We start from the raw sequence: 18540 nt of genomic DNA, 5'->3' as shown, positions 1-18540 counted from the left end.
TTACAAACCCCAGGAGAATGGTGCACCAGAAGGTGTACAGTTTCCCCCCTGCCCCACTCTGTACCCCTAGGAAAATGCCCCACCCTAACTATTAATGCCCATTTGGGTTCAAAGCAGGAGCTGCAAGACAACCTCCATAAACAATGCTGTCGTAGGTCAATAATGAATGATGAGGCCGGTTCCAAAGGGCATGTTCTATTCCAGTTTGGTAAGACTACCCCGACTGTGGGAGTTTACTCGATTCCCATGGTGCAGAAGACGAGTCACCGTCTCTCCCTTGCCCCCCCCAAGCCTCCCTGACCTCCAGGTCTCACTGCTATCCTGTGACAATCAGTAGGAGAAAAAGTTCAACCTGCAAGGAACAGAAGCCTCAGATAACTGGATGAACCCATGTCATCTGGAGTTGAGCCTAGAAGACATCCCAAGAATCCACAGCCTCAGCTGGAGTGAGTATTGAGCTGTGCACCACTGGATTCAGTTACGAGAACATGGTCGCCCAAGCTTAACCTCTCATCAAAAAGGCAACACTCTTGACAGTTCCTGCCCCTGTACTGATCTGACAGTGCATCAGCCTAAATCACGTTCTGAAATCACAGGAATGAAACTTCAAAGTCACAATCTTCTGGCTCAGAGATCTGAGGCACAGCTAACATCTACATCCTTCCGTCCATGATGCAGATCATTATCCCAAGATAATTAAAGGTTGTGTCAATGTATTATCTTGGGATAATGATTTGAAAGGAATCTGAATTTTACATTTTAATCAGTAGTCTCCTGATTAAAGAATCAACCAGAGGCCACTACCTTCCTGCTTATAAATTGTGTCTTGTATCCTCTCTCTCGCACTCGGCTTGAGGAAGGAGCTGAGGATAGAAAGCTTGTGTTTTCAAATAAACCTATTGGACTATAACCTAGTGTCATGTGATTTTTTTGACCTTACCCTTCCATCCAGAAAGACTAAGGACCCTGTATCCTCATCAAAATCACATTAAGAAATGTTTGAATAACAATTCCTAATTTTGTACTTGTAAAGCTTGAAGCCCGTTAGAAGTCCACTCGATGCATAGATCACCTTTTGACATTGTCTCTATACCTACTTGTGGAGTATGTGAACCAATGTCCCCTGCACTGAGCAGCTGCAACGCCGGAGAGAACAGAAAGAGATTAAGAAGTGTAGTTGCTGTATCAGAAGAGTGGATGATATTCAAGGGCAGATAAATTCAGATACAAATTGAGCAGATTCCCAGTGAAGGTAAAAGAGCCCTGTTCCAAAAGGAACTACAAGTTTTATTCAGTCAGAAGGATTTGGTATTGTGGACTGGGATTGATATTACACACAGGATTTCAAAACTTGCAACCTCTACTACTGCAAAGGACAAGGGAATCAGATACATGGGAACCAGGAATGTAGGGTTTGATATATAAGGAGCGGCTGGGTAGGCTGGGACTTTTTTTTCCACTGTAGCATAGAAGGTTGAGGGGTGACCTGAAAGAGGTTTATAAAATCATGAGGAGTATAGGTAAAGTGAGCAGCAGGTGTCTTTTCCCTAGGGTTGGGGACTTATTTTTAAAAAGTGACAGGAGAAAGACTTAAAAAAAAAAAAGGGTGACTTTCTTGTTAAAAAGTGGTTCTTATGCGGAATGAACTTCCAAAGGAAGTGGTGGATGCGAATACAGTTACAATGCATAAAAGACATTTGGATAAATACATTAGAAATGTTTGGAAGAAGGTGGGCCAAAGAGGCAGGTGGGACTAGTTTCGTTTGGGATTTTGGTCGTCACAGACTGGTTGGACCGAAGGGTCTGTTTCCTTGCAGTATGAATATGACGTCCACCTGCAAGCTACCCTCCCAACCACACACCGTCCTGATTTGGAAACATATAATCACCGTTCCTTCATTGATGTTGGGCACGATCTTGCAACTCCTTCCCTAACAGCATTGTGGGTGCCCCTACACCACACAGACTGCAGCGGCTCAAGGCAGCATTCATCACCACCTTGTCAAAGGCAAGTGGAGACTGGATAGCCTAGTGATCCCCACATCCTATGAAAGAATAAAAGTAATGTAGCTATCTTCCACCGATGGCATTTTGTTGGAGATGTAATCCTGTGTTTATTGAGAGAACATGTTGCATTTCCCATTGTGTTCTGGGTGCTGCAGGTTGTGGAGACTTAAGTAGATGCTGCACAATTAGTTTGCTGTAAATAACTTGTTTGCCTCTAATGCATTGACAGACAGATGTGGCTGAGGTCCATCATATTTTTTGAGGCAATGCACTCTCAGTTTAAATTCTGACTGTATAAACCAAGGAAGGAAGAAGTAACCTCAAAAAAAATCAAATGTTTCCTCATTCCTGACTGGGGAACTGCTAAATAGGAACAGGAGTACACCATTCAGCCCATTGAGCTAGCCTTGCCAATCATGGCTGATCAAACACTTGAATGCCTTTTGCCCACTCCACCATCACGTCAATGAAAGAGGCCAGCCCTGTTACCAACAGGCACTGCTGCCCATTCTTTGAAGGACACGAAATGGAGAGAGGTAGAGGTAGGGAAACGTCTTCTGCCATACTGTAAAATTCAGGCTGGAGATCTCAAAATTAGGGTGATGTATGTGTTACCAGCCTCCTCATCCACCATCACACACTGAAACGGGCCCATTAGGTTATCACCGTGCAGCCATTCCCCTTACAGGAACCATTGTGACTTTGGACCGTTATCGAGCGATGTTGACGCAGTGTGGTCCATTCGGCCCTTTCAGTAGGACCCACCCACTTACAGTGAGAGGTTTAATTCTTGTGGTGCCATCGTTTCACCCTTCCTGCTGATTAGGATCTCATCCTGCAGGGTTGGAAGCCATTTGATCTGTCAAATCCCTCCTACCCCTCTGCAAACAGAGCAATTAATCTTCTCACTATGTACTTCATCCAACCGCACACCTCCACCAGCTCTGGGAATAACACAGCTGAAGAACACAGTCATATCAGACAGCCATTCAGTCCCTCAGAACTATTCTGACTATAGAATACAAAGCAGCAGGCACTAGGACGAATTGAAGGTCATTACTTTTATTGTGAATTTATATTAATTAAAATATTCAATAGCAAAGCCTCTTCAATATATTTTTATCCCCAAATAGAAGGTGCTGGCTTTTCAAAGGTCTGAACTGGGAGACCAGGGGCACATCTCTCAGTGCAGGATCTGTGTGGTTTATAACTTAAAAAGAATCCCACCCCAAAACTCCGTACTCATGGCAATAAATAATTTATAGATTGTATATTTTATTTGCTGTGTGGCTGAAGAGTTCTCTCATGAGAAATGATTGTATGGCCCCAAGTCTCATTCCAACTCCAACACTCATTCCCAGAAAGTCTCACCCAGTAACTACAGTTACATGGACACCAGCCCCTGTCCCCCACCCCCACCACCAAGCTCAGGACCATTTGTTTTCATTGTCACTTCAGACTCACCCCTCCTCAGGTACCCACTTGGACAACAGCTGAACAAGGGGGTTGGGGAGAGAAGAGCTGAAACAAGTAAAACATTTAAACCAGGTTGCAATTCAGGGCATGGAGTGGGGCGGGGGGGAAGCAGGGCACGCCAGGGGCATGGAGGGGAGGGGGAGTGGGGTTGCCAGGGGCATGTGTGGGGATGGGGGATGAAGGCGAGCAGGGCACAGGGAGGGGAGAGCAGGGAGGGGAGAGTGGAGTGTGCACAGGGCATGTCTTGTATCCTTCCAAAAAAAAAAAAAATAAAAAACACCTCTGGCCTTCTAAGAACTTGGTAGGTGAACATAGCAGCCCGGTTAAAGTTGGGGGCTGGGAGGGGATCCCTGAGTGAGGTGGGAACGGTGTCTGAAGCTATGACAGTACCGTTTGAACTTCAGGAAGACAACCACCATCCTCCCTCCTGGAATTATTGTTACATTTCTCCATGTGCTTTGATCTTTCTTCCCTCACAAGCAGAAAAGGTGCAATGAAACTGGACTGCTTTCAAAATTTAAAACAAATATCTGAACAAATGACCAAGTACTTTTGCGATCTCCATTTGTTTCTTAAGAGTCACGGCTGGGGGGCACCGTGGGGCAGGAGGCAGTTTCGAATGTGTCGGGATGGGCAGACACTCGACACAACACAGCTTACCTCCGGTAACCGCTGCAGAACACCGAGCCTGCTGAACACGCTGAGTGCATGGTTTCGCATGTGCAGGGCAGGTTAGGAGGGGCAGTGTGTGCCAGCCACCCTGTGCTAACGGCACCTTCCCCCAGATTGCTCAGTTTGTCGTCTGAGGTAAGCAGATAGACCATCTTGTCATCAGGGGCATCCCTGTTGCTGGCGATGTTGGTGGCGGTCGGGAAGGTGTGGGGCTCAAATCGCTCCCCCACCCTGCACATTCGCCAGAGAAACCACCCCCCCCCAACCCTACCCACACGCCCCAACGGGGCCAGGTGTACGGTGCCCTCTGAGATGTCACCCCGTGCGGAACGTTGGGAACGGGCGAACGCTCACAATCGCTGGCAGACTGCCCGCACCCCTCTCCTGACACCACAGCGGCCCCTGCCCCCACTCCCACAGCCGGTTCGATCCCCCGCCCCCCCAGTCTTTCCCGACGGCTAGTCACAACTGGGTGGCGGTGTTACCCGGGCTCCAGCCCTGCCCGCTGCCCTCTGCGGCAATGCCCCTCGCCTTGGTGCTCGTCTTGGGTTTGGGCGGCCAGTCGGGATCCACCAGCAGCTCCTGGGCTAGCCGCTTGTACTTCGCCTTGGGGGGATGGCCTCCGTGACCCCAGAACCTCCTCCCACAGCTCAGCATCGCAGGGTCCATGTCCAGCTGAACAGAGAGAGAGAGGGAGAGGGAGGGGGAGAGAGAGAGACAGACACACACACACATTTTGAAACGGAATTGACCGGGGGTCAAGGAACGAGCCTGTGACAGCTACATGCTTGAGTGCAGCCATTCGGCCCCTCTAGCCTGCTCCACCATTGATCCTGGCTGACGCGATTGTGGCCTCAAACTCAAGGACATGCATGTAAGGCGAGAAGGGGAAGTTCCAAGGACAAGATTTTTTTTGACAGGTGAGTGGTAGGTGCCTGGAACACGCTGCCAGAGGGTGGAGGAGGAGGCAGATACAATATGGCTGTTTAAGGGGGTTTTTAGATAAGCGCATGAATATGCAAGGAATGGAGGGAAATGGATCATGGGCAGGCAGAAGGGATTAGTTTAACTTGGCATCATGTTCGGCACAACATCATGGGCCCATTCCTGTGCTGTACCATTCTATATTCTATAACTTCACTTTCTCACTGACCCCAATTACCTTTGATTCAATCGTTAGTCAAGAAACAACCCACCTCTAGCTTAAAAATATTCCATGACCCTGCATCCACCACTCTGGAGGCCAGACTCTCAATGCAGAGAAAAGATTTCTCCCCATTTTCATATTGGTCACCAGTTATTAAGATATACCTACATATGACTATGGTTCAGTCGACTGGCCCTGGCAAGAGAAGACTGTCCTCACAGGCACGAAGAAGATTGGACCAATATTTTCTGCAGAAAGGGATTGTCTCGATGGAACCTAACAGGAACCTAAAACACCGGGAGAGCAGTTGCAGGCTTAAGTGGCTGATCATTAAGAAGTGAGGAAGAGGAGAAATTCCTTCACTCAGTGATAAACCCTTGGAACTCTCTCCCCAGGAGTGTGGGTGCTCCACTGTTGAAGATTCCTAAGGCTCAGGTTGATGGATTTTTGGTCTCTTGGGGAATTGTGGGACAAGGGGTTTGGATTGGGAAAGTGGTGAGAGTCAGGTTACAGGGTAACAGTGCTGCTGGCTAATTGGATGGTTGTAAAAGGGTGGAAGGTAGCAAGAATGACAAAAGCTATATGGAATACGAGGGTGGAGGGACATTTATAGTGTCTAGATAACACAGGTGAGCACCCTGGGGTGCATCAGAGGTGGAGAGAATAAAAGGGTAGGCCAGAAACTTGGTAAAACAGGCAGGTTCTAGATAGGATGCTACAAGGATTGGAGGGTTTGAGCTACAGGGAAAGGCTGAATAGGCTGGGGCTATTTTCCCTGGACCATTGGAGGCTGAGGGGTGACCTTATACAGGTTTATAAAATCATGGGGGGCATGGATAGAATGAATAGTCAAGGTCTTTTCCCCTGGGTAGGGGAGTCCAAAACTAGAGGGCATAGGTTTATGGTGACGGGAAAGATTTAAAAGGGACTTAAGGGGCAACTTTTTCATGCAGAGGGTAGAGCGTGCATAGAATAAGCTGGAAGAGGAAGTGGAGGAGGCTGGTAAAATAACAACACAAAGGTATCTGGATGGGTATATGAATAGAAAGGGTTTAGAAGGGATATGGGCCAAATGGGACTCGATTGATTCAGGATATCTGGTCGGCACGGATGAGTTGGACCCAACGGTGCTATACATCTCTGACTCTATAACAAGAACGGGTGGTGGAGGGCTGCAAGGGATTGGATTTCAGAGTATGGAGCCCTAATGCCTGAAAACACAGGCGCTGGTGATGGGTCAGATGAGCCGTGATCTCCTGGAATGTCTCAGCAGACTCGGTGGGCTGAATGGCCTACTTCTAATAGTTCTATGGAAAGGCATGATGAAAGAAAGAGAGACATCGTCTCAGCAATCTGACAGGGTCACCAAAGGCACAAGAAGTGCCGTTTGGCAAACAGATCATGGCCATTTGGTGCTTCGGGGTTGAGCTGTTACAATTAGTCCTGCTTTTGGTAATGTGATGAGCTCAGCCATCTCCCAGCACTCGAACACACAGAAGAAGCCCCACAGTGTTCTGAGTCCACTGACTTATACTGAACTCCAGCCCTCCATAGAACAGGTGCTGGTATATCAGCCTCCTACCTGTGGGTAGTTGTTAGGGGCAGGATGCCCATCATAGCTTCCACCGCAGAGATTCCTTAGCCATTGGAAGCTGTAGTCACACAAGAAATTCTACAACAAAGCAGCAAGAGAACAGCAATTAACGAGGCCTATTTTGAACCACGCGCTGCAACCCCCACCTCACACCAAAAGGACGCAGCTTCTCACTGTGCCTCTTGGACAAAGACCATCACCCGAAACAGCCCATCATCAAGAATGCGGTGTGTACCATCTGCAACAACCAGGCAAGGCTCCTTCAACACCATTTCCCAGGCCCGAAACCTCCACCCACTTTGGGCATGTCACAACAAAATTTCCTCCCCTGAAACGTGTGTGTCAGAATCCTTCCTTCAAAACCACAGGGTGAAATCCCTGGAACTTCCTACACTAAGGGCACAGAGGGAAGCACTATCACTGCACGTTTCAAGATGTCAAACCAGCTCCATCTCCTCATGGGCGACCATGGTCAGATAACAACTACCAGCCTAGCCGCCGATATCCATATCTCAAAAACAAGAAACGGCTGTCTCAAGACCACAAGCTGAAGTCAGATGGACGTGACTGGTCAACTCTCTGTCAGTCACATCCAGGGCTTAGTGACTGGGATAGACTACATACGTCATTTCTACACTATAACTATCCTCCTTCAACTGCGTTTTGGCTGGAGAAATAACACTTTGCTGCTATGCCCTCTCTACGCCAACAGGGGAGATGGCAAAAATGGTAATGTCCCTGGACTAGGAATCCAAAGACTCAGTCTAATGCTCTGAAGACATGGGTTCCAATCTCACCATGGCTGAAAAGTCAGTATTAACAGGACACAGCAATTGGCAAAAAAAAAACTGGAGGTAAAATGTGGAAATTAATTCTGTTCAATTCTCTGCTTGAAAATGTCCATGAAACCAGTTTCTTTCTAACTTTCAAAAGGAATTTGGATGAATATCTGTCAAGGAACAAAAAACAGTAGAGCTCTGAAGAAAACCAAACAGTGCATTCAAAGAGAAAGCAATGACAGAATGGGCCAAACGGCCTCCCTTTGTGCTGTATCATTCTATCCCCACCCAGCCTTCAGCGACCATCAGTCCTAAGTCAGAACGTCAGCAGTAATCTATACTGAATCAGCACTCTATCCATTATTTTAAATATTCACTCCCTCCATCACACAACATAGAGCAGCAGTTACTGCACAAAATCTTTGGGAGAAACAGGATGACTTCGCTCCCATTCCTGGCCCCTCCCCCCACCAAGAGTGCATTTTCGTGGGGTTCAGCTACACCAGCACCCCTGTGCATTTTGGACACTGCTGGCAGCAGTGTGTACCACCTACAGAAACTTGCCAAGGCTCTTTCGACACCATCTTCCAAACCCACGACCACTACTAAGGGCGAAAACAGCACACACTATTCCCCGCAAGCTCTCCTCCGAGCCCCATACCGCCCTATCATGCAAATATGTATTTGATTTGATTCATTGTCACATATATCTAGGTACAGCGAAAAGTTTTGTTTTGTGTGCAGATCATGCCATACTAATAGCATTACGATAATAGAACAGAGCAAGGAATACAATGTTACAGCTGCAGAGAAAGTGCACAAACAGCGAGATCAACATTAAATTTAAAATTTGAGAGGTCATTTCAGGAGTCTAACAACAGCAGGGAAGAAGCTGTTCTTGAATCTGATGGCACGGATGTCTAAGGTTTTGTATCTTCTGCCTGACAGGAGGTTGGAAGAGAGTATAACCGGGGTGAGATGGTCATTGATCATGTTGGCTGTCTTCTTGAGGCAACGAAAAGTTTAGAGTCAACGGATGGAAGGTTGATTTGTGTGATGTACTGAGTTGTGTTCACAACTCTCTGTAGTTTCTTATGGTCCTGGGCAGAGTAGCTCCTGTACCAAGCCATGATGCATCCAGATAGATGCACCTTAGGAAGCATTCTATGAACATTGGTATCGCTGTTCCTCCAGTGTTCCTAGGTCAAAATCCTAGAGGTCACTCCCTAACTGCATGGTGGGTGTCCCTATACTACACAGACTGCAGCTCACCGTGACCTTTTCAAGGGCAACTAGGGATGGGCAATAAATGCTGGTCCAGCCATTGATGCCCACATCCCCTGAAAGACACAAAAAAAAAAAAAATCTTATCCATAAGACTAACAGGGATCGCAATGACACGACACAACCCTGCATCATACCCTACAGGTTTTATGTACAGGGTGACTATAATTGTACCCCTTCCCATCTGCAGGAACCTTGCCATGTTCCTCCTCCCAGCTCCAGGAGCAGGATGATCAGAGGATTAGATAGGGTGGACAGTGGGAGCCTTTTTCCTCAGATGGTGGTGGCTAGCACGAGGGGACATAGCTTTAAATTGAGGGGTGATAGATATAGGACAGATGTCAGAGGTAGGTTCTTTACTCAGAGTAGTAAGGGCGTGGAATGCCCTGCCTGCAAAAGTAGTAGACTCGCCAACTTTAAGGGCATTTAAATGGTCAATGGTTAAACATATGGATGATAATGGAATAGTTTAGGTTAGATGGGCTTCAGATTGGTTTCACAGGTCGGTGCAACATTGAGGGCCGAAAGGCCTGTACTGCGCTGTAATGTTCTATGTTCTATTAAGTGCACGTCTCACACTCACCTCCACCAGAACACAAAGGGCTATGTTGGCCAGAATTAAAAACAACATCTTGTTTCGCCAATCCGAAGGTACACAGACCAGCTGGACAGAAGGAACAAACAGAAAAGAGAAAAGAAAGACTGTTCAATTGTCAGGTTGGTACATTAATCATATGTAGAAATTCTTCATTAATCCTTGTTTATTCCCATGCACCACCCGGAGTTCAAGATGCTTCTCATTTTGCGCTTTGCTTCCTGAAGCAGTTTGATGTTGACCGGCTAATCAACTGCAGGGGCATCAAAGTCAGGTTCAAGCCCATAACCCGAGGCCTACATAGCGTGCTCTGTAGCACGGTTCACACTGGGGTGGCCATAAGGAGTGGGCATTCCGGCTATTCCCTCCAGCATGCCTCCTGTAACAGATTAACACACAGCACAGCACGGCAACATCTCCCAGGGTTGTAGCACTAAAAGGGGTTGGGTTGGGTGGAAGAGTAGAGAGCAAACATAGTTATTTTAGTAAGGGAGTTTCCAGAAGATGATAGTTTGGGGTCGGTGGGGGAGGGGGGATAGTTTGAGGTGACAGGACTGGATTGAAGAAAACATCTTTGTTGATGGCACAGGCACACGGCTGGGGAAAATTAATGTGAGCAGGATGTGTGACAGAGATCCCAAACAGTGCCCCCCAGCACCCACCATGTCCCACCAGCAACATTCCCCCCACCCCCAAGAAGCAAAAGAGACCACACACATTCACCAAAACACCCAACTTTACGAAGAAACCACATTGAAAGTGGGCGCTGTATTTTAGTCATACACTTTCCCCACTGGGCCTTGGGTTTGAATCAAGCCTCACAGTGTGGGCATTGTGCCTGGCCCAATAAATGTGGATCAGCCCCTAACCCTCCTCTCACCTCAAAGAAGTCATCAACCATGTCAATCGGGTACATCATAATCAGAATGATGAAACCATAAAAGGACCAGAATACAACCCATAAATAAATCTGAAAGAGAGAGCAAAATCAGATCATAATTTATTCCAGTCTGTAACTCACTCCCTCATACCTGCTATTCCATATATAAGCCACCATGAACGCCTCAATTAGATTGCAGTCTGTAACTCAATCCAGGCATGCTCACGGAGTTAGTGGCATGTAGTACAGTTTTACAGTAATGCATGAAACTGTGAAACGACAGCCTGGGGCTCACCTCCTCCTTGTAACGGAGACCGCAAGGTAGCTTTCAGCATAAGCATGCCCTCCCACAAGGCAGACACACTCTCACCAGTCCACAGCAACGTCACCCATTAGTGAGAAAAACCGATTGCAAGGGCAACAGGAGTGGGAATGGTCCGTACTGCGCATGCACCTCGAAACAATGTGGGGGAAGGGTGTGTGCGTGTGTTTTTGAGGGGGTGGGCGGCACAGGGAGGTGGTGTTGCGCTGATCTAGAATCATGTACATCTTCTGGATCTTTTATAGAACGTGCTTTGCTGTTAACAAAACACTTGCCTGGAGTGTGGACACTGCTGGAATAAAAGGTCAAGCAGTGCACAACGAGATCCCACAATGGCACTAATTGTGAGAAGCGTATTGGCCAGGTCACCAGGAGAACAGTCACCTTTCTTAATGAAGTATCCTTTGGAATATTCAATAGTACAACATAATAGCACAGAAATAGGCCATTCGGCCCAAATGTTCTATGCTGGTTGTTTGGGTCCATATTTCAGTCGCTTGGTAGATCCTTTCATTCTTTTCCCCGAAATCTCCTTGCCTAGTCTCCATAACAGTTATAAAGGAAGCTTCCCCTTCCTCAGTACAGCACCCCCAAGCACAGTGGCTGGGTGTCAAGCTACATCGGTCCTGGAGAAGGGGAGGACTGAGGGGCCTGACCCACGAGTGATTCAAACTGGCATCCCCCCCAAAACAGACAGATGCTCAACTCACAGTTTCTGTAGACAGGCTGTCTGAAGGGTCGTCCCTTCGAGAACACAAAAGCAACTGCCAGATACTGGCAACAGGAGACAAAAAAAAGTGTCGTATTTTGATAATTCGAGATATTGTGCTCATCCACTTCAGACTCATTGTGAAGTGAAACACTGGTGTTTGACAGCTGGTCCCCCTGGATCCTGTTACAAGCACTGCAGAAAGAGGACAAGTCACGTGCTGTTATTCGAAGCCTGCACCTTGGACGGTACAACAAATTAAACAAAAACAAAAAGACAAAGCAAAATCAAGGATGATGGTCATTTCAGCCATTGACCATCAGCATTGAGATACAAAGTTAAGCTCCCTCTACACTGCACCATCAATAATCCCAGGACAGGGACAGCTTGGGTCCAGATACAAAGTAAAGCAATAACAGCGTGGACCTGCAGGAACACAGCAGGCCAGGCAGCATCAGAGGAGCAGGAACGCTGACGTTTCAGGTCAGGGCCCTTCTTCATTTCTGCTTTCCTGCTCCTCTGATGCTGCCTGGCCTGCTGTGTTCCTCCAGCTCCACACTTTGTTATCTCTGACTCCAGCATCTGCAGTTCTTGCTATCTCTACAAAGTAAAGCTCCCTCTACACTGTACCCCATCAAACACTCCCAGGACAGGGACAACACAGACCAGTTAAGGTAAAGCTCCCTCTGTAATAAAAACAAAGTTGCTGGAAAAGCTCAGCAGGTCTGGCAGCATCTGTGAAGGAGAAAAGAGTTAACGTTTCGGGTCCAGTGACCCTTCCTCAGAACTCAGCTCCATCTGTAATGTCTGATTACTGTGCCTTAGGTCCGATCTCAAGGAGGAAGTAGAGATCTACGCTAAGGGAAACAGGGCGCACTGATTCCCCTGCACCATGTAGACCTCTGTAGTACAAGGAGGTAATTCAGCACCACCTTCTCCATATAATAAATGCTGACCCTCCCAGCAATGCCCAAGTTCTGTGAATTGTTTGCTGTTCAGCGACGGTTGCTGAGCATCTCTTACTTTGAGGAGGGGGTCCATGTTTCGTACCAGGGCTGTTCCTTAACCAGCAGGAAGGCCATGACCTGAAAGGCCAGCGAGAGGAGGATCTGCATCGACATGGACAGCAGCACTGGCACAGAGATCAGGCTGGATGGTGGTCTGCGTGGGACCAGCTCCTTCCAGGATGAATTCAGGCTCACTGCAAAACAAAATAGTTACATGGATGGATCCAGCTCCTAACCCTCCCCCAAGTGAACCCAACAACAGCTTCCACATCGACTGCTTCCTAGAGGTTAAAGGCTGGTTCCAGAGACCCTGAGTGAGGTGGTGGAAACGGGAGCAGTTCTCATATAATACTCCCTGTCCAAAACCAAGGATTCAAATTCGTCCTTCCCTTTTCAAGTTTGATGGTGGTCTTTAAGAATCCACTGCAAACCTTAGCATTTGGAGAGAAAAGCAAACATTTCCGGTTGCTTTATGGGAGATGGTGGTGTAGTGCTCCAAAGAAATCCAGGGGCCCCAGGGTATTCCTACGGGGGGGAATGTGGATTCAAACCTCAGCACAGCAACTGAAGGAGTTTCGATTCAATTCGTAAATCTGGAATCGAAAGCTAGGCTCAAAAATGATGGTCATGACAAATATCACCGATCGTTGTAAGAAACCCATCTGGTTCACTAATGCCCTTTTGGGAGGGAAATCTGCTGTCCTCACCCAGTCTGGCCTATACGTGACCCCAGACCCATAGCAATAGGGGTGACTCTTAACTGAGCTTAAACTGCCTGAGCGAGCCCCTCAGATCAAGGGGCAATTAGAGAGGGGCAACAAAGGCTGACCTCACCCTATCCCGCAAAAGGAAAAAAAGAAACTAGGTTTATGGTGAGAGGGGAAAGATTTAAAAAGGACCCGAGGGGAAAGTTTTGCACGCAGAGGGTGGTGCATGTGTGGAATGAGCCGCCAAGGGAAGTGGTGGAGGCTGGTACAATGACAACATTTAAAAGGCATCTGGATGGGTACATGAGTAGGAAGGGTTTAAGAGGGACATGGGCCAAATGCTGGCTAATGGGACTAGGTCAGATTGGAATGACTGGCCGGCACGGGCCAACTTGTTTATTTCTGTGCTATACAACTGTCTCTATAATTGTCGAAAAGATGCCCTAGCTGTAATCGGATTTAAGCAACTACGGAAGGGGAAGGAAAGAACAAATTCAAAAGTTGATGATAATATGGGGATACAAGAGAGATCAAGTGACAAAGAGATTTGAATGGAACAAGGAACAGAAGACAGTCTTAGGGGGATGTAAATAGTAACGGCAACATTGCCTTCAGCTGGTGTACAACAGCACATGGGGAGTGTTGAGTTTGGAAAGCCATCAAGTGCTTATCTGTAGAGATGAAGCGCTGTCTCTTGATATTAAGGCCATGGGTAGTGTTGTAGAACAGAGACACCTAGGGGTTCAGGTACATAATTATTTGAAGTTTGCATCACATGTAGACAGGGTGGTTAAGAAGGCATTTAGCACAATTGCCTTCATTTGCTCAGAACTTTGAGTATAGTAATTGGGACGGCATGCTGAGGTAGTACAGGATGTTGGTGAGGCCTCTTCTGGAGTACTGTGTCCAGTTCTGATCGCCCTGCTATAGGAAGGACATTATTAAGCTCGGGAGGGTTCAGAAGAGATTTACCAGGAAAGGAGGGTTTGAGTTATAAAGGAGCAGCTGGAACCTTATTTTTAAACTGGAGCATAGAAGGTTGAGGGGTGACCTAATAGAGGTTTATAAAATCATGAGGGGTGTAGATAAGGTAAACGCCAGGTGTCTTTTCCCTTGAGTGGGGGATTTCGAGGCTAGGGGGGGTTTTTTTTTTTTTTAAGGTGAGAGGAGAGAGAGATTTAAAAAAAAGACTTGAGCAGCAACTTTTTAAAAATAGAAAGTGGTTCGTGTGTGGAATGAACTTTCAGAGGAAGTGGTGGATATGGGTACGGTTACAATGTTTAAAAGACATTTGGGTAAGAACATGAATGAATGTATGTTTGGAGGGAAATAGGCCAAGCGCAGGAGGAGGGACAAGTTTAGTTTGAGAGCATGGTCAGCAGAAACTGTTTGGACCAAGGGATCTGTTTCCGCGTTGTATGAATCTATGACTCTATTCTATTTTCTTAGGACAGTGTAGCAGACCGAGGACAGAGAGAGAGCCTAAAACAAAGAATTCAAATGATCGGCCACCAGAATCTCAAGTGTCAGGCTTGCAAACTGAATGGAGCAGGTCCGCAAAACTGGGTCATCCTGTCTGCATTTGGGGATGTTTGGAAAAATGTTTTCATCCAGAGTGTGATGGGAATCTGGAACTCAGGAACTCACTGCACGTAAAGTTGGTAGTGGCAGAAACCCTCATAGCATTGAAGTGGTATTTATAGACGTGCCCTAGTGGTGCCAAGGCATTACAAGGCTATGGGGCAAGTGCTGGAAAATGGGATTAAAATAGTTAGGTGGGTGCTTTTGACCAGCACAGCTTAAATGGGCCAAAGGGCCATTTCTGTGCCGTAGACCTTTGTCTCTAGCACAAAGGAGGCCATATCGTGAGCCACGTATAGTAAACAGAAAGCCGTACATGTCAGTTGCGTTTCTCCTGGAAGGAGGGTTGTGGGGAGGAGACATGAAGGTGAAACTGCATGAGTTGAAAGGGTACACATTGCATCCTTGGTACTTGCATGGACTAGGGGGTGGTGTCAGGTCAGGGGCAAGATGTTAGTGTGTGTATGAACAACTTTGTGTTTCGTTGTGCTCCAAAGCCGCTCTCTTCCCCACTGCCCCTCACTGCATGGGGCTCAGAGGCAGAGGACTTTGCTCTGCAATCCCACGTGTGGTTCTGGTGGGTTTTCCTTCAATCAGCCTCTCTCCCTCTCTGTCTTGGTCATCAGCCGGATCCTGGACACTCTTTTGCTTCCTCAATCTCACCACTGGTCACAGGATGCCAGGTAGTGAGCTCGATCAGAGATCGTAACCCTTTGCCAGGAGCATATCACTGCCTCACTAACGGCTCGGAGGCAGGTACACTGGCTCCGAAGGAGCTGCGGTGAAGACCGACCAAGGCAGCACTTAAAGGCTTAAGTTACGAGGACAAGTTGCTGCATTTGGGATTGCATTTCCCAAATTATAGAAGGTCGAGGAATCTGAAAAGGTAAAAGGTTAGCCACAGAAAGGAACTGATCTCCTTGGTACAGAGAGTCTCGAACAAGGAGGCAGAGCCTTAAAGTTCAAGGCTATTCAGGGGTAATATCAGGAAGTAATTCCTCACACAGAGGGTAGTGTCATACAGTCATACAACATGGAAACAGACCCTTCGGCCTAACTTGTCCACGCCGACCAACTTTTCCAAACTAAACTAGTCCCACAGCCCTCTAAACCTTTCATATTCATCTACCTGTCCAACTACCATTAAAATATTGTAATTGTACTTGCATCCACCACTTCCTCTAGCAACCCATTCCACATATGAACAGCCCGCTGTGTGAAAAAGTTGCCCCTCATGTCCTTTTTAAATCTTTCTCCTCTCACCTTAAAAATATGTCCCCTAGTTTTGAACTCCCCCCACCCTAGGGAAAAGACCTTTGCTATTCACCTTATCTATGCCCCTCATGATTTTATAAATCTCTAGAAGGTCACCCCTCAACCTCCTACTTTCCTGTGAAAGAGGTCCCAGCCTATCCAGCCTCTCCTTACAACTCAGACCCTCCAGTCATGGTAACATCCTGGTAAATCTTTTCTGAATCCTTTCCAAAGTAATAATATCCTTCCTATCGCAGGAGAAATTTGGATTGCACTTCCCAAAAAGACTGGGAGTGAAATGAACTTCCAACACTATGACCAGGAGATTTTCGTTGGGTAAAAGTAGGGGGATAGTGAGTTAAGTGAATGGATGAGTTTGCGGGTTAGACAATGATGGAACAGATCCCTAAGGGCCTGCTCCTGTGTCAGGGTAAGGAACCCCTGTCTGATCTGTGCAGCCTTTTATACAATGCCAAAGGCCATGCCCTGCTTACTACTAACGCTGGGCTAAGATTAGTTCAGTCACCACTTGGCTGTGACCAAACCAACAGCTGAAAGTTCAGACAGCAACAGGGGATCAGGGGTTCAGCATTTGCTCAGGCCTCTGGGGGCCAAGGGCTACAGGTTTAGCTCCCGTCACTGATTACAGGCAAAGCTAGCTTTCTGAAAAGCTGCCATGAGCGGCCTGCCTGCTTGTCCCTTACTCACTTGTGAAGGCGATAGACATGATGATGGCCAAGTCGATGAACAGATACTGCACATCTCCCAGGTTACTCAGGGCCTGCAACCAAAGCAAGATAAAAAGCCACATCAGAAAGCTTAATTCCAATGCTAGCAGAAATCACTAGAAACATGTGGGGCGCAATTAATATCTTTATTCTAACGTACAATTTATTTGCATCCTACCCCATGTCATCTCTTATCCGACAAAACCCATTACCAGCCCTCTAACATGCCCTAAACCATTCCACACCCTCATTTCCCATGGCACCCCAGACCCTTCAGTTGATGCCACCCCCTCTACACACCTCCCAGGCAGTCCCTCATTTCTACTCCCTGACCAGGCCATTTGCCCCACCCTCCCTCCCTTCATGCCTCCCCCCTCTCTAATTCCCTCCTGTGCAGTTCCCCTACTGCCCTCCAGTACCCGCCTCCCACCACTCGGGCCATTACCCTGTCTCCACCACCAACTCTCAGCCTGGACAGTTGGCTGTTTCCTCTCTCCCCAATCTGCTCCCAGGTTGTTCCAAACTCCTCCCAGCTCTTGCCAGGCTGGGCTAACCCTCCAAACCAGTTCCTTCTAGTGCCTGCCCCCAATCCTCTCCACAAATCCTCTCCCATGTTTCACCCCACTCCCCACGCATCGCCTGACAGTGTACAGGTAGTTTTGCTATAACGTGTATTTCATCAACGTGAATTGGCTGTAACACAATCGATGAATAGTGGGGATAGTAAGTACTGCCGATGCTGGAGTGAGAGATAACACAGCGTGGAGCTGGAGGAACGCAGCAGGCCAGGCAGCATCAGAGGAGCAGGAAAGCTGACGTTTCAGGATGGGACCCTTCTTCAGACCCTCCTTCTAATGCTGCCTGGCCTGCTGTGTTCCTCGAGCTCCACACTTTTATCTTGATGTATAGTGGATGCTGTTTGGATAATGTGAACTTTCTGCTGTACAGATATAGTGAATTTTCTGTAGTGATTTCTCTATAACGCGATTTTCTATAGCGCAAGGTCACACAAGAACACAGCAATCATGTTATAGGAGAACTACCTGTACCATGTACATCTGCTGCACTGTAGTGCCCCATTCCACCACTCCCCGACATGCCCCTGTGCTGTCAACCCCGTCTATCCTGTGCCAGAACCATCCCACATTGTTTCATTTCCCTCCCTTCTCCCCCAAACGACTCAACTCCCCAGTCAGTACGGAAACGAGGCAACGTACAGAATAAAGCAGCAAGACGGAGAGGTACTGGATGATGCTGTACAAAGCCATGAATTTAAACACGCAGAACGAGGTGACCAGGGCAGCCCGACCCTCCCTGCAGAAAAACAAGCCATTAGTAAATCAGTCCAAGGCAAAGACCTGGAAACCAAACACCCCCACCTTCCAAGCCACTTTGAGAGCGCCGATGGAGGCGCTGAATCTACTTCTGCCCTATTACCTGATGAGATCCGGCACACAGGAAATGTCCGGTGTCTTCGAGGTGAAAGGTGATGCCACGGAAGCCTCCAGCTCCGAGAGGGAGATTCCAGCATGAGCTCGCTTCAGCGCCTGTGGAAAGAACACATCCACATTATGAGAGAAATAGACCATTCAGCCCAACCATGCAAGTCTCCCCCTAACCACCACACTGCACCTTTCCTTACATTGCTACTATTGAGAAGACCCTGAACCTGACCCAAGCTGATCCAGCATCCTCCTCAGATGTATCCAGACTATACCATTAGTAACTTATGGATGTGGGTGTCGCTGGCAAGGCCAGCATCTGCTGTCCAGGCCAGCATCTGCTGTCCAGGCCAGCA

The 18540-nt window shown here is 47.6% G+C and overlaps 1 protein-coding gene across 1 annotated transcript in view; it reads right to left on the bottom strand.

Moving 5' to 3' along the window:
* Window positions 1–3053: 3053 nt before the first annotated feature.
* The window catches only part of LOC109924681 (polyamine-transporting ATPase 13A3-like), a 70293-nt gene continuing 54806 nt past the window's right edge, over window positions 3054–18540 (bottom strand). The window contains 10 exon segments of the mRNA XM_048619966.1: window positions 3054–4830; window positions 6885–6974; window positions 9543–9623; window positions 10435–10494; window positions 10496–10524; window positions 11467–11660; window positions 12489–12666; window positions 16723–16795; window positions 17960–18056; window positions 18180–18289. Of these exon segments, the coding sequence (XP_048475923.1) occupies window positions 4618–4830; window positions 6885–6974; window positions 9543–9623; window positions 10435–10494; window positions 10496–10524; window positions 11467–11660; window positions 12489–12666; window positions 16723–16795; window positions 17960–18056; window positions 18180–18289 (1125 nt within the window). The 3' untranslated portion in view covers window positions 3054–4617.

This window comes from Rhincodon typus, chromosome 45 (genome assembly GCF_021869965.1).
Source record: "Rhincodon typus isolate 14 chromosome 45, sRhiTyp1.1, whole genome shotgun sequence".
NCBI lineage: Eukaryota > Metazoa > Chordata > Chondrichthyes > Orectolobiformes > Rhincodontidae > Rhincodon > Rhincodon typus.
This window is presented reverse-complemented; position numbering and strand designations above follow the sequence as displayed.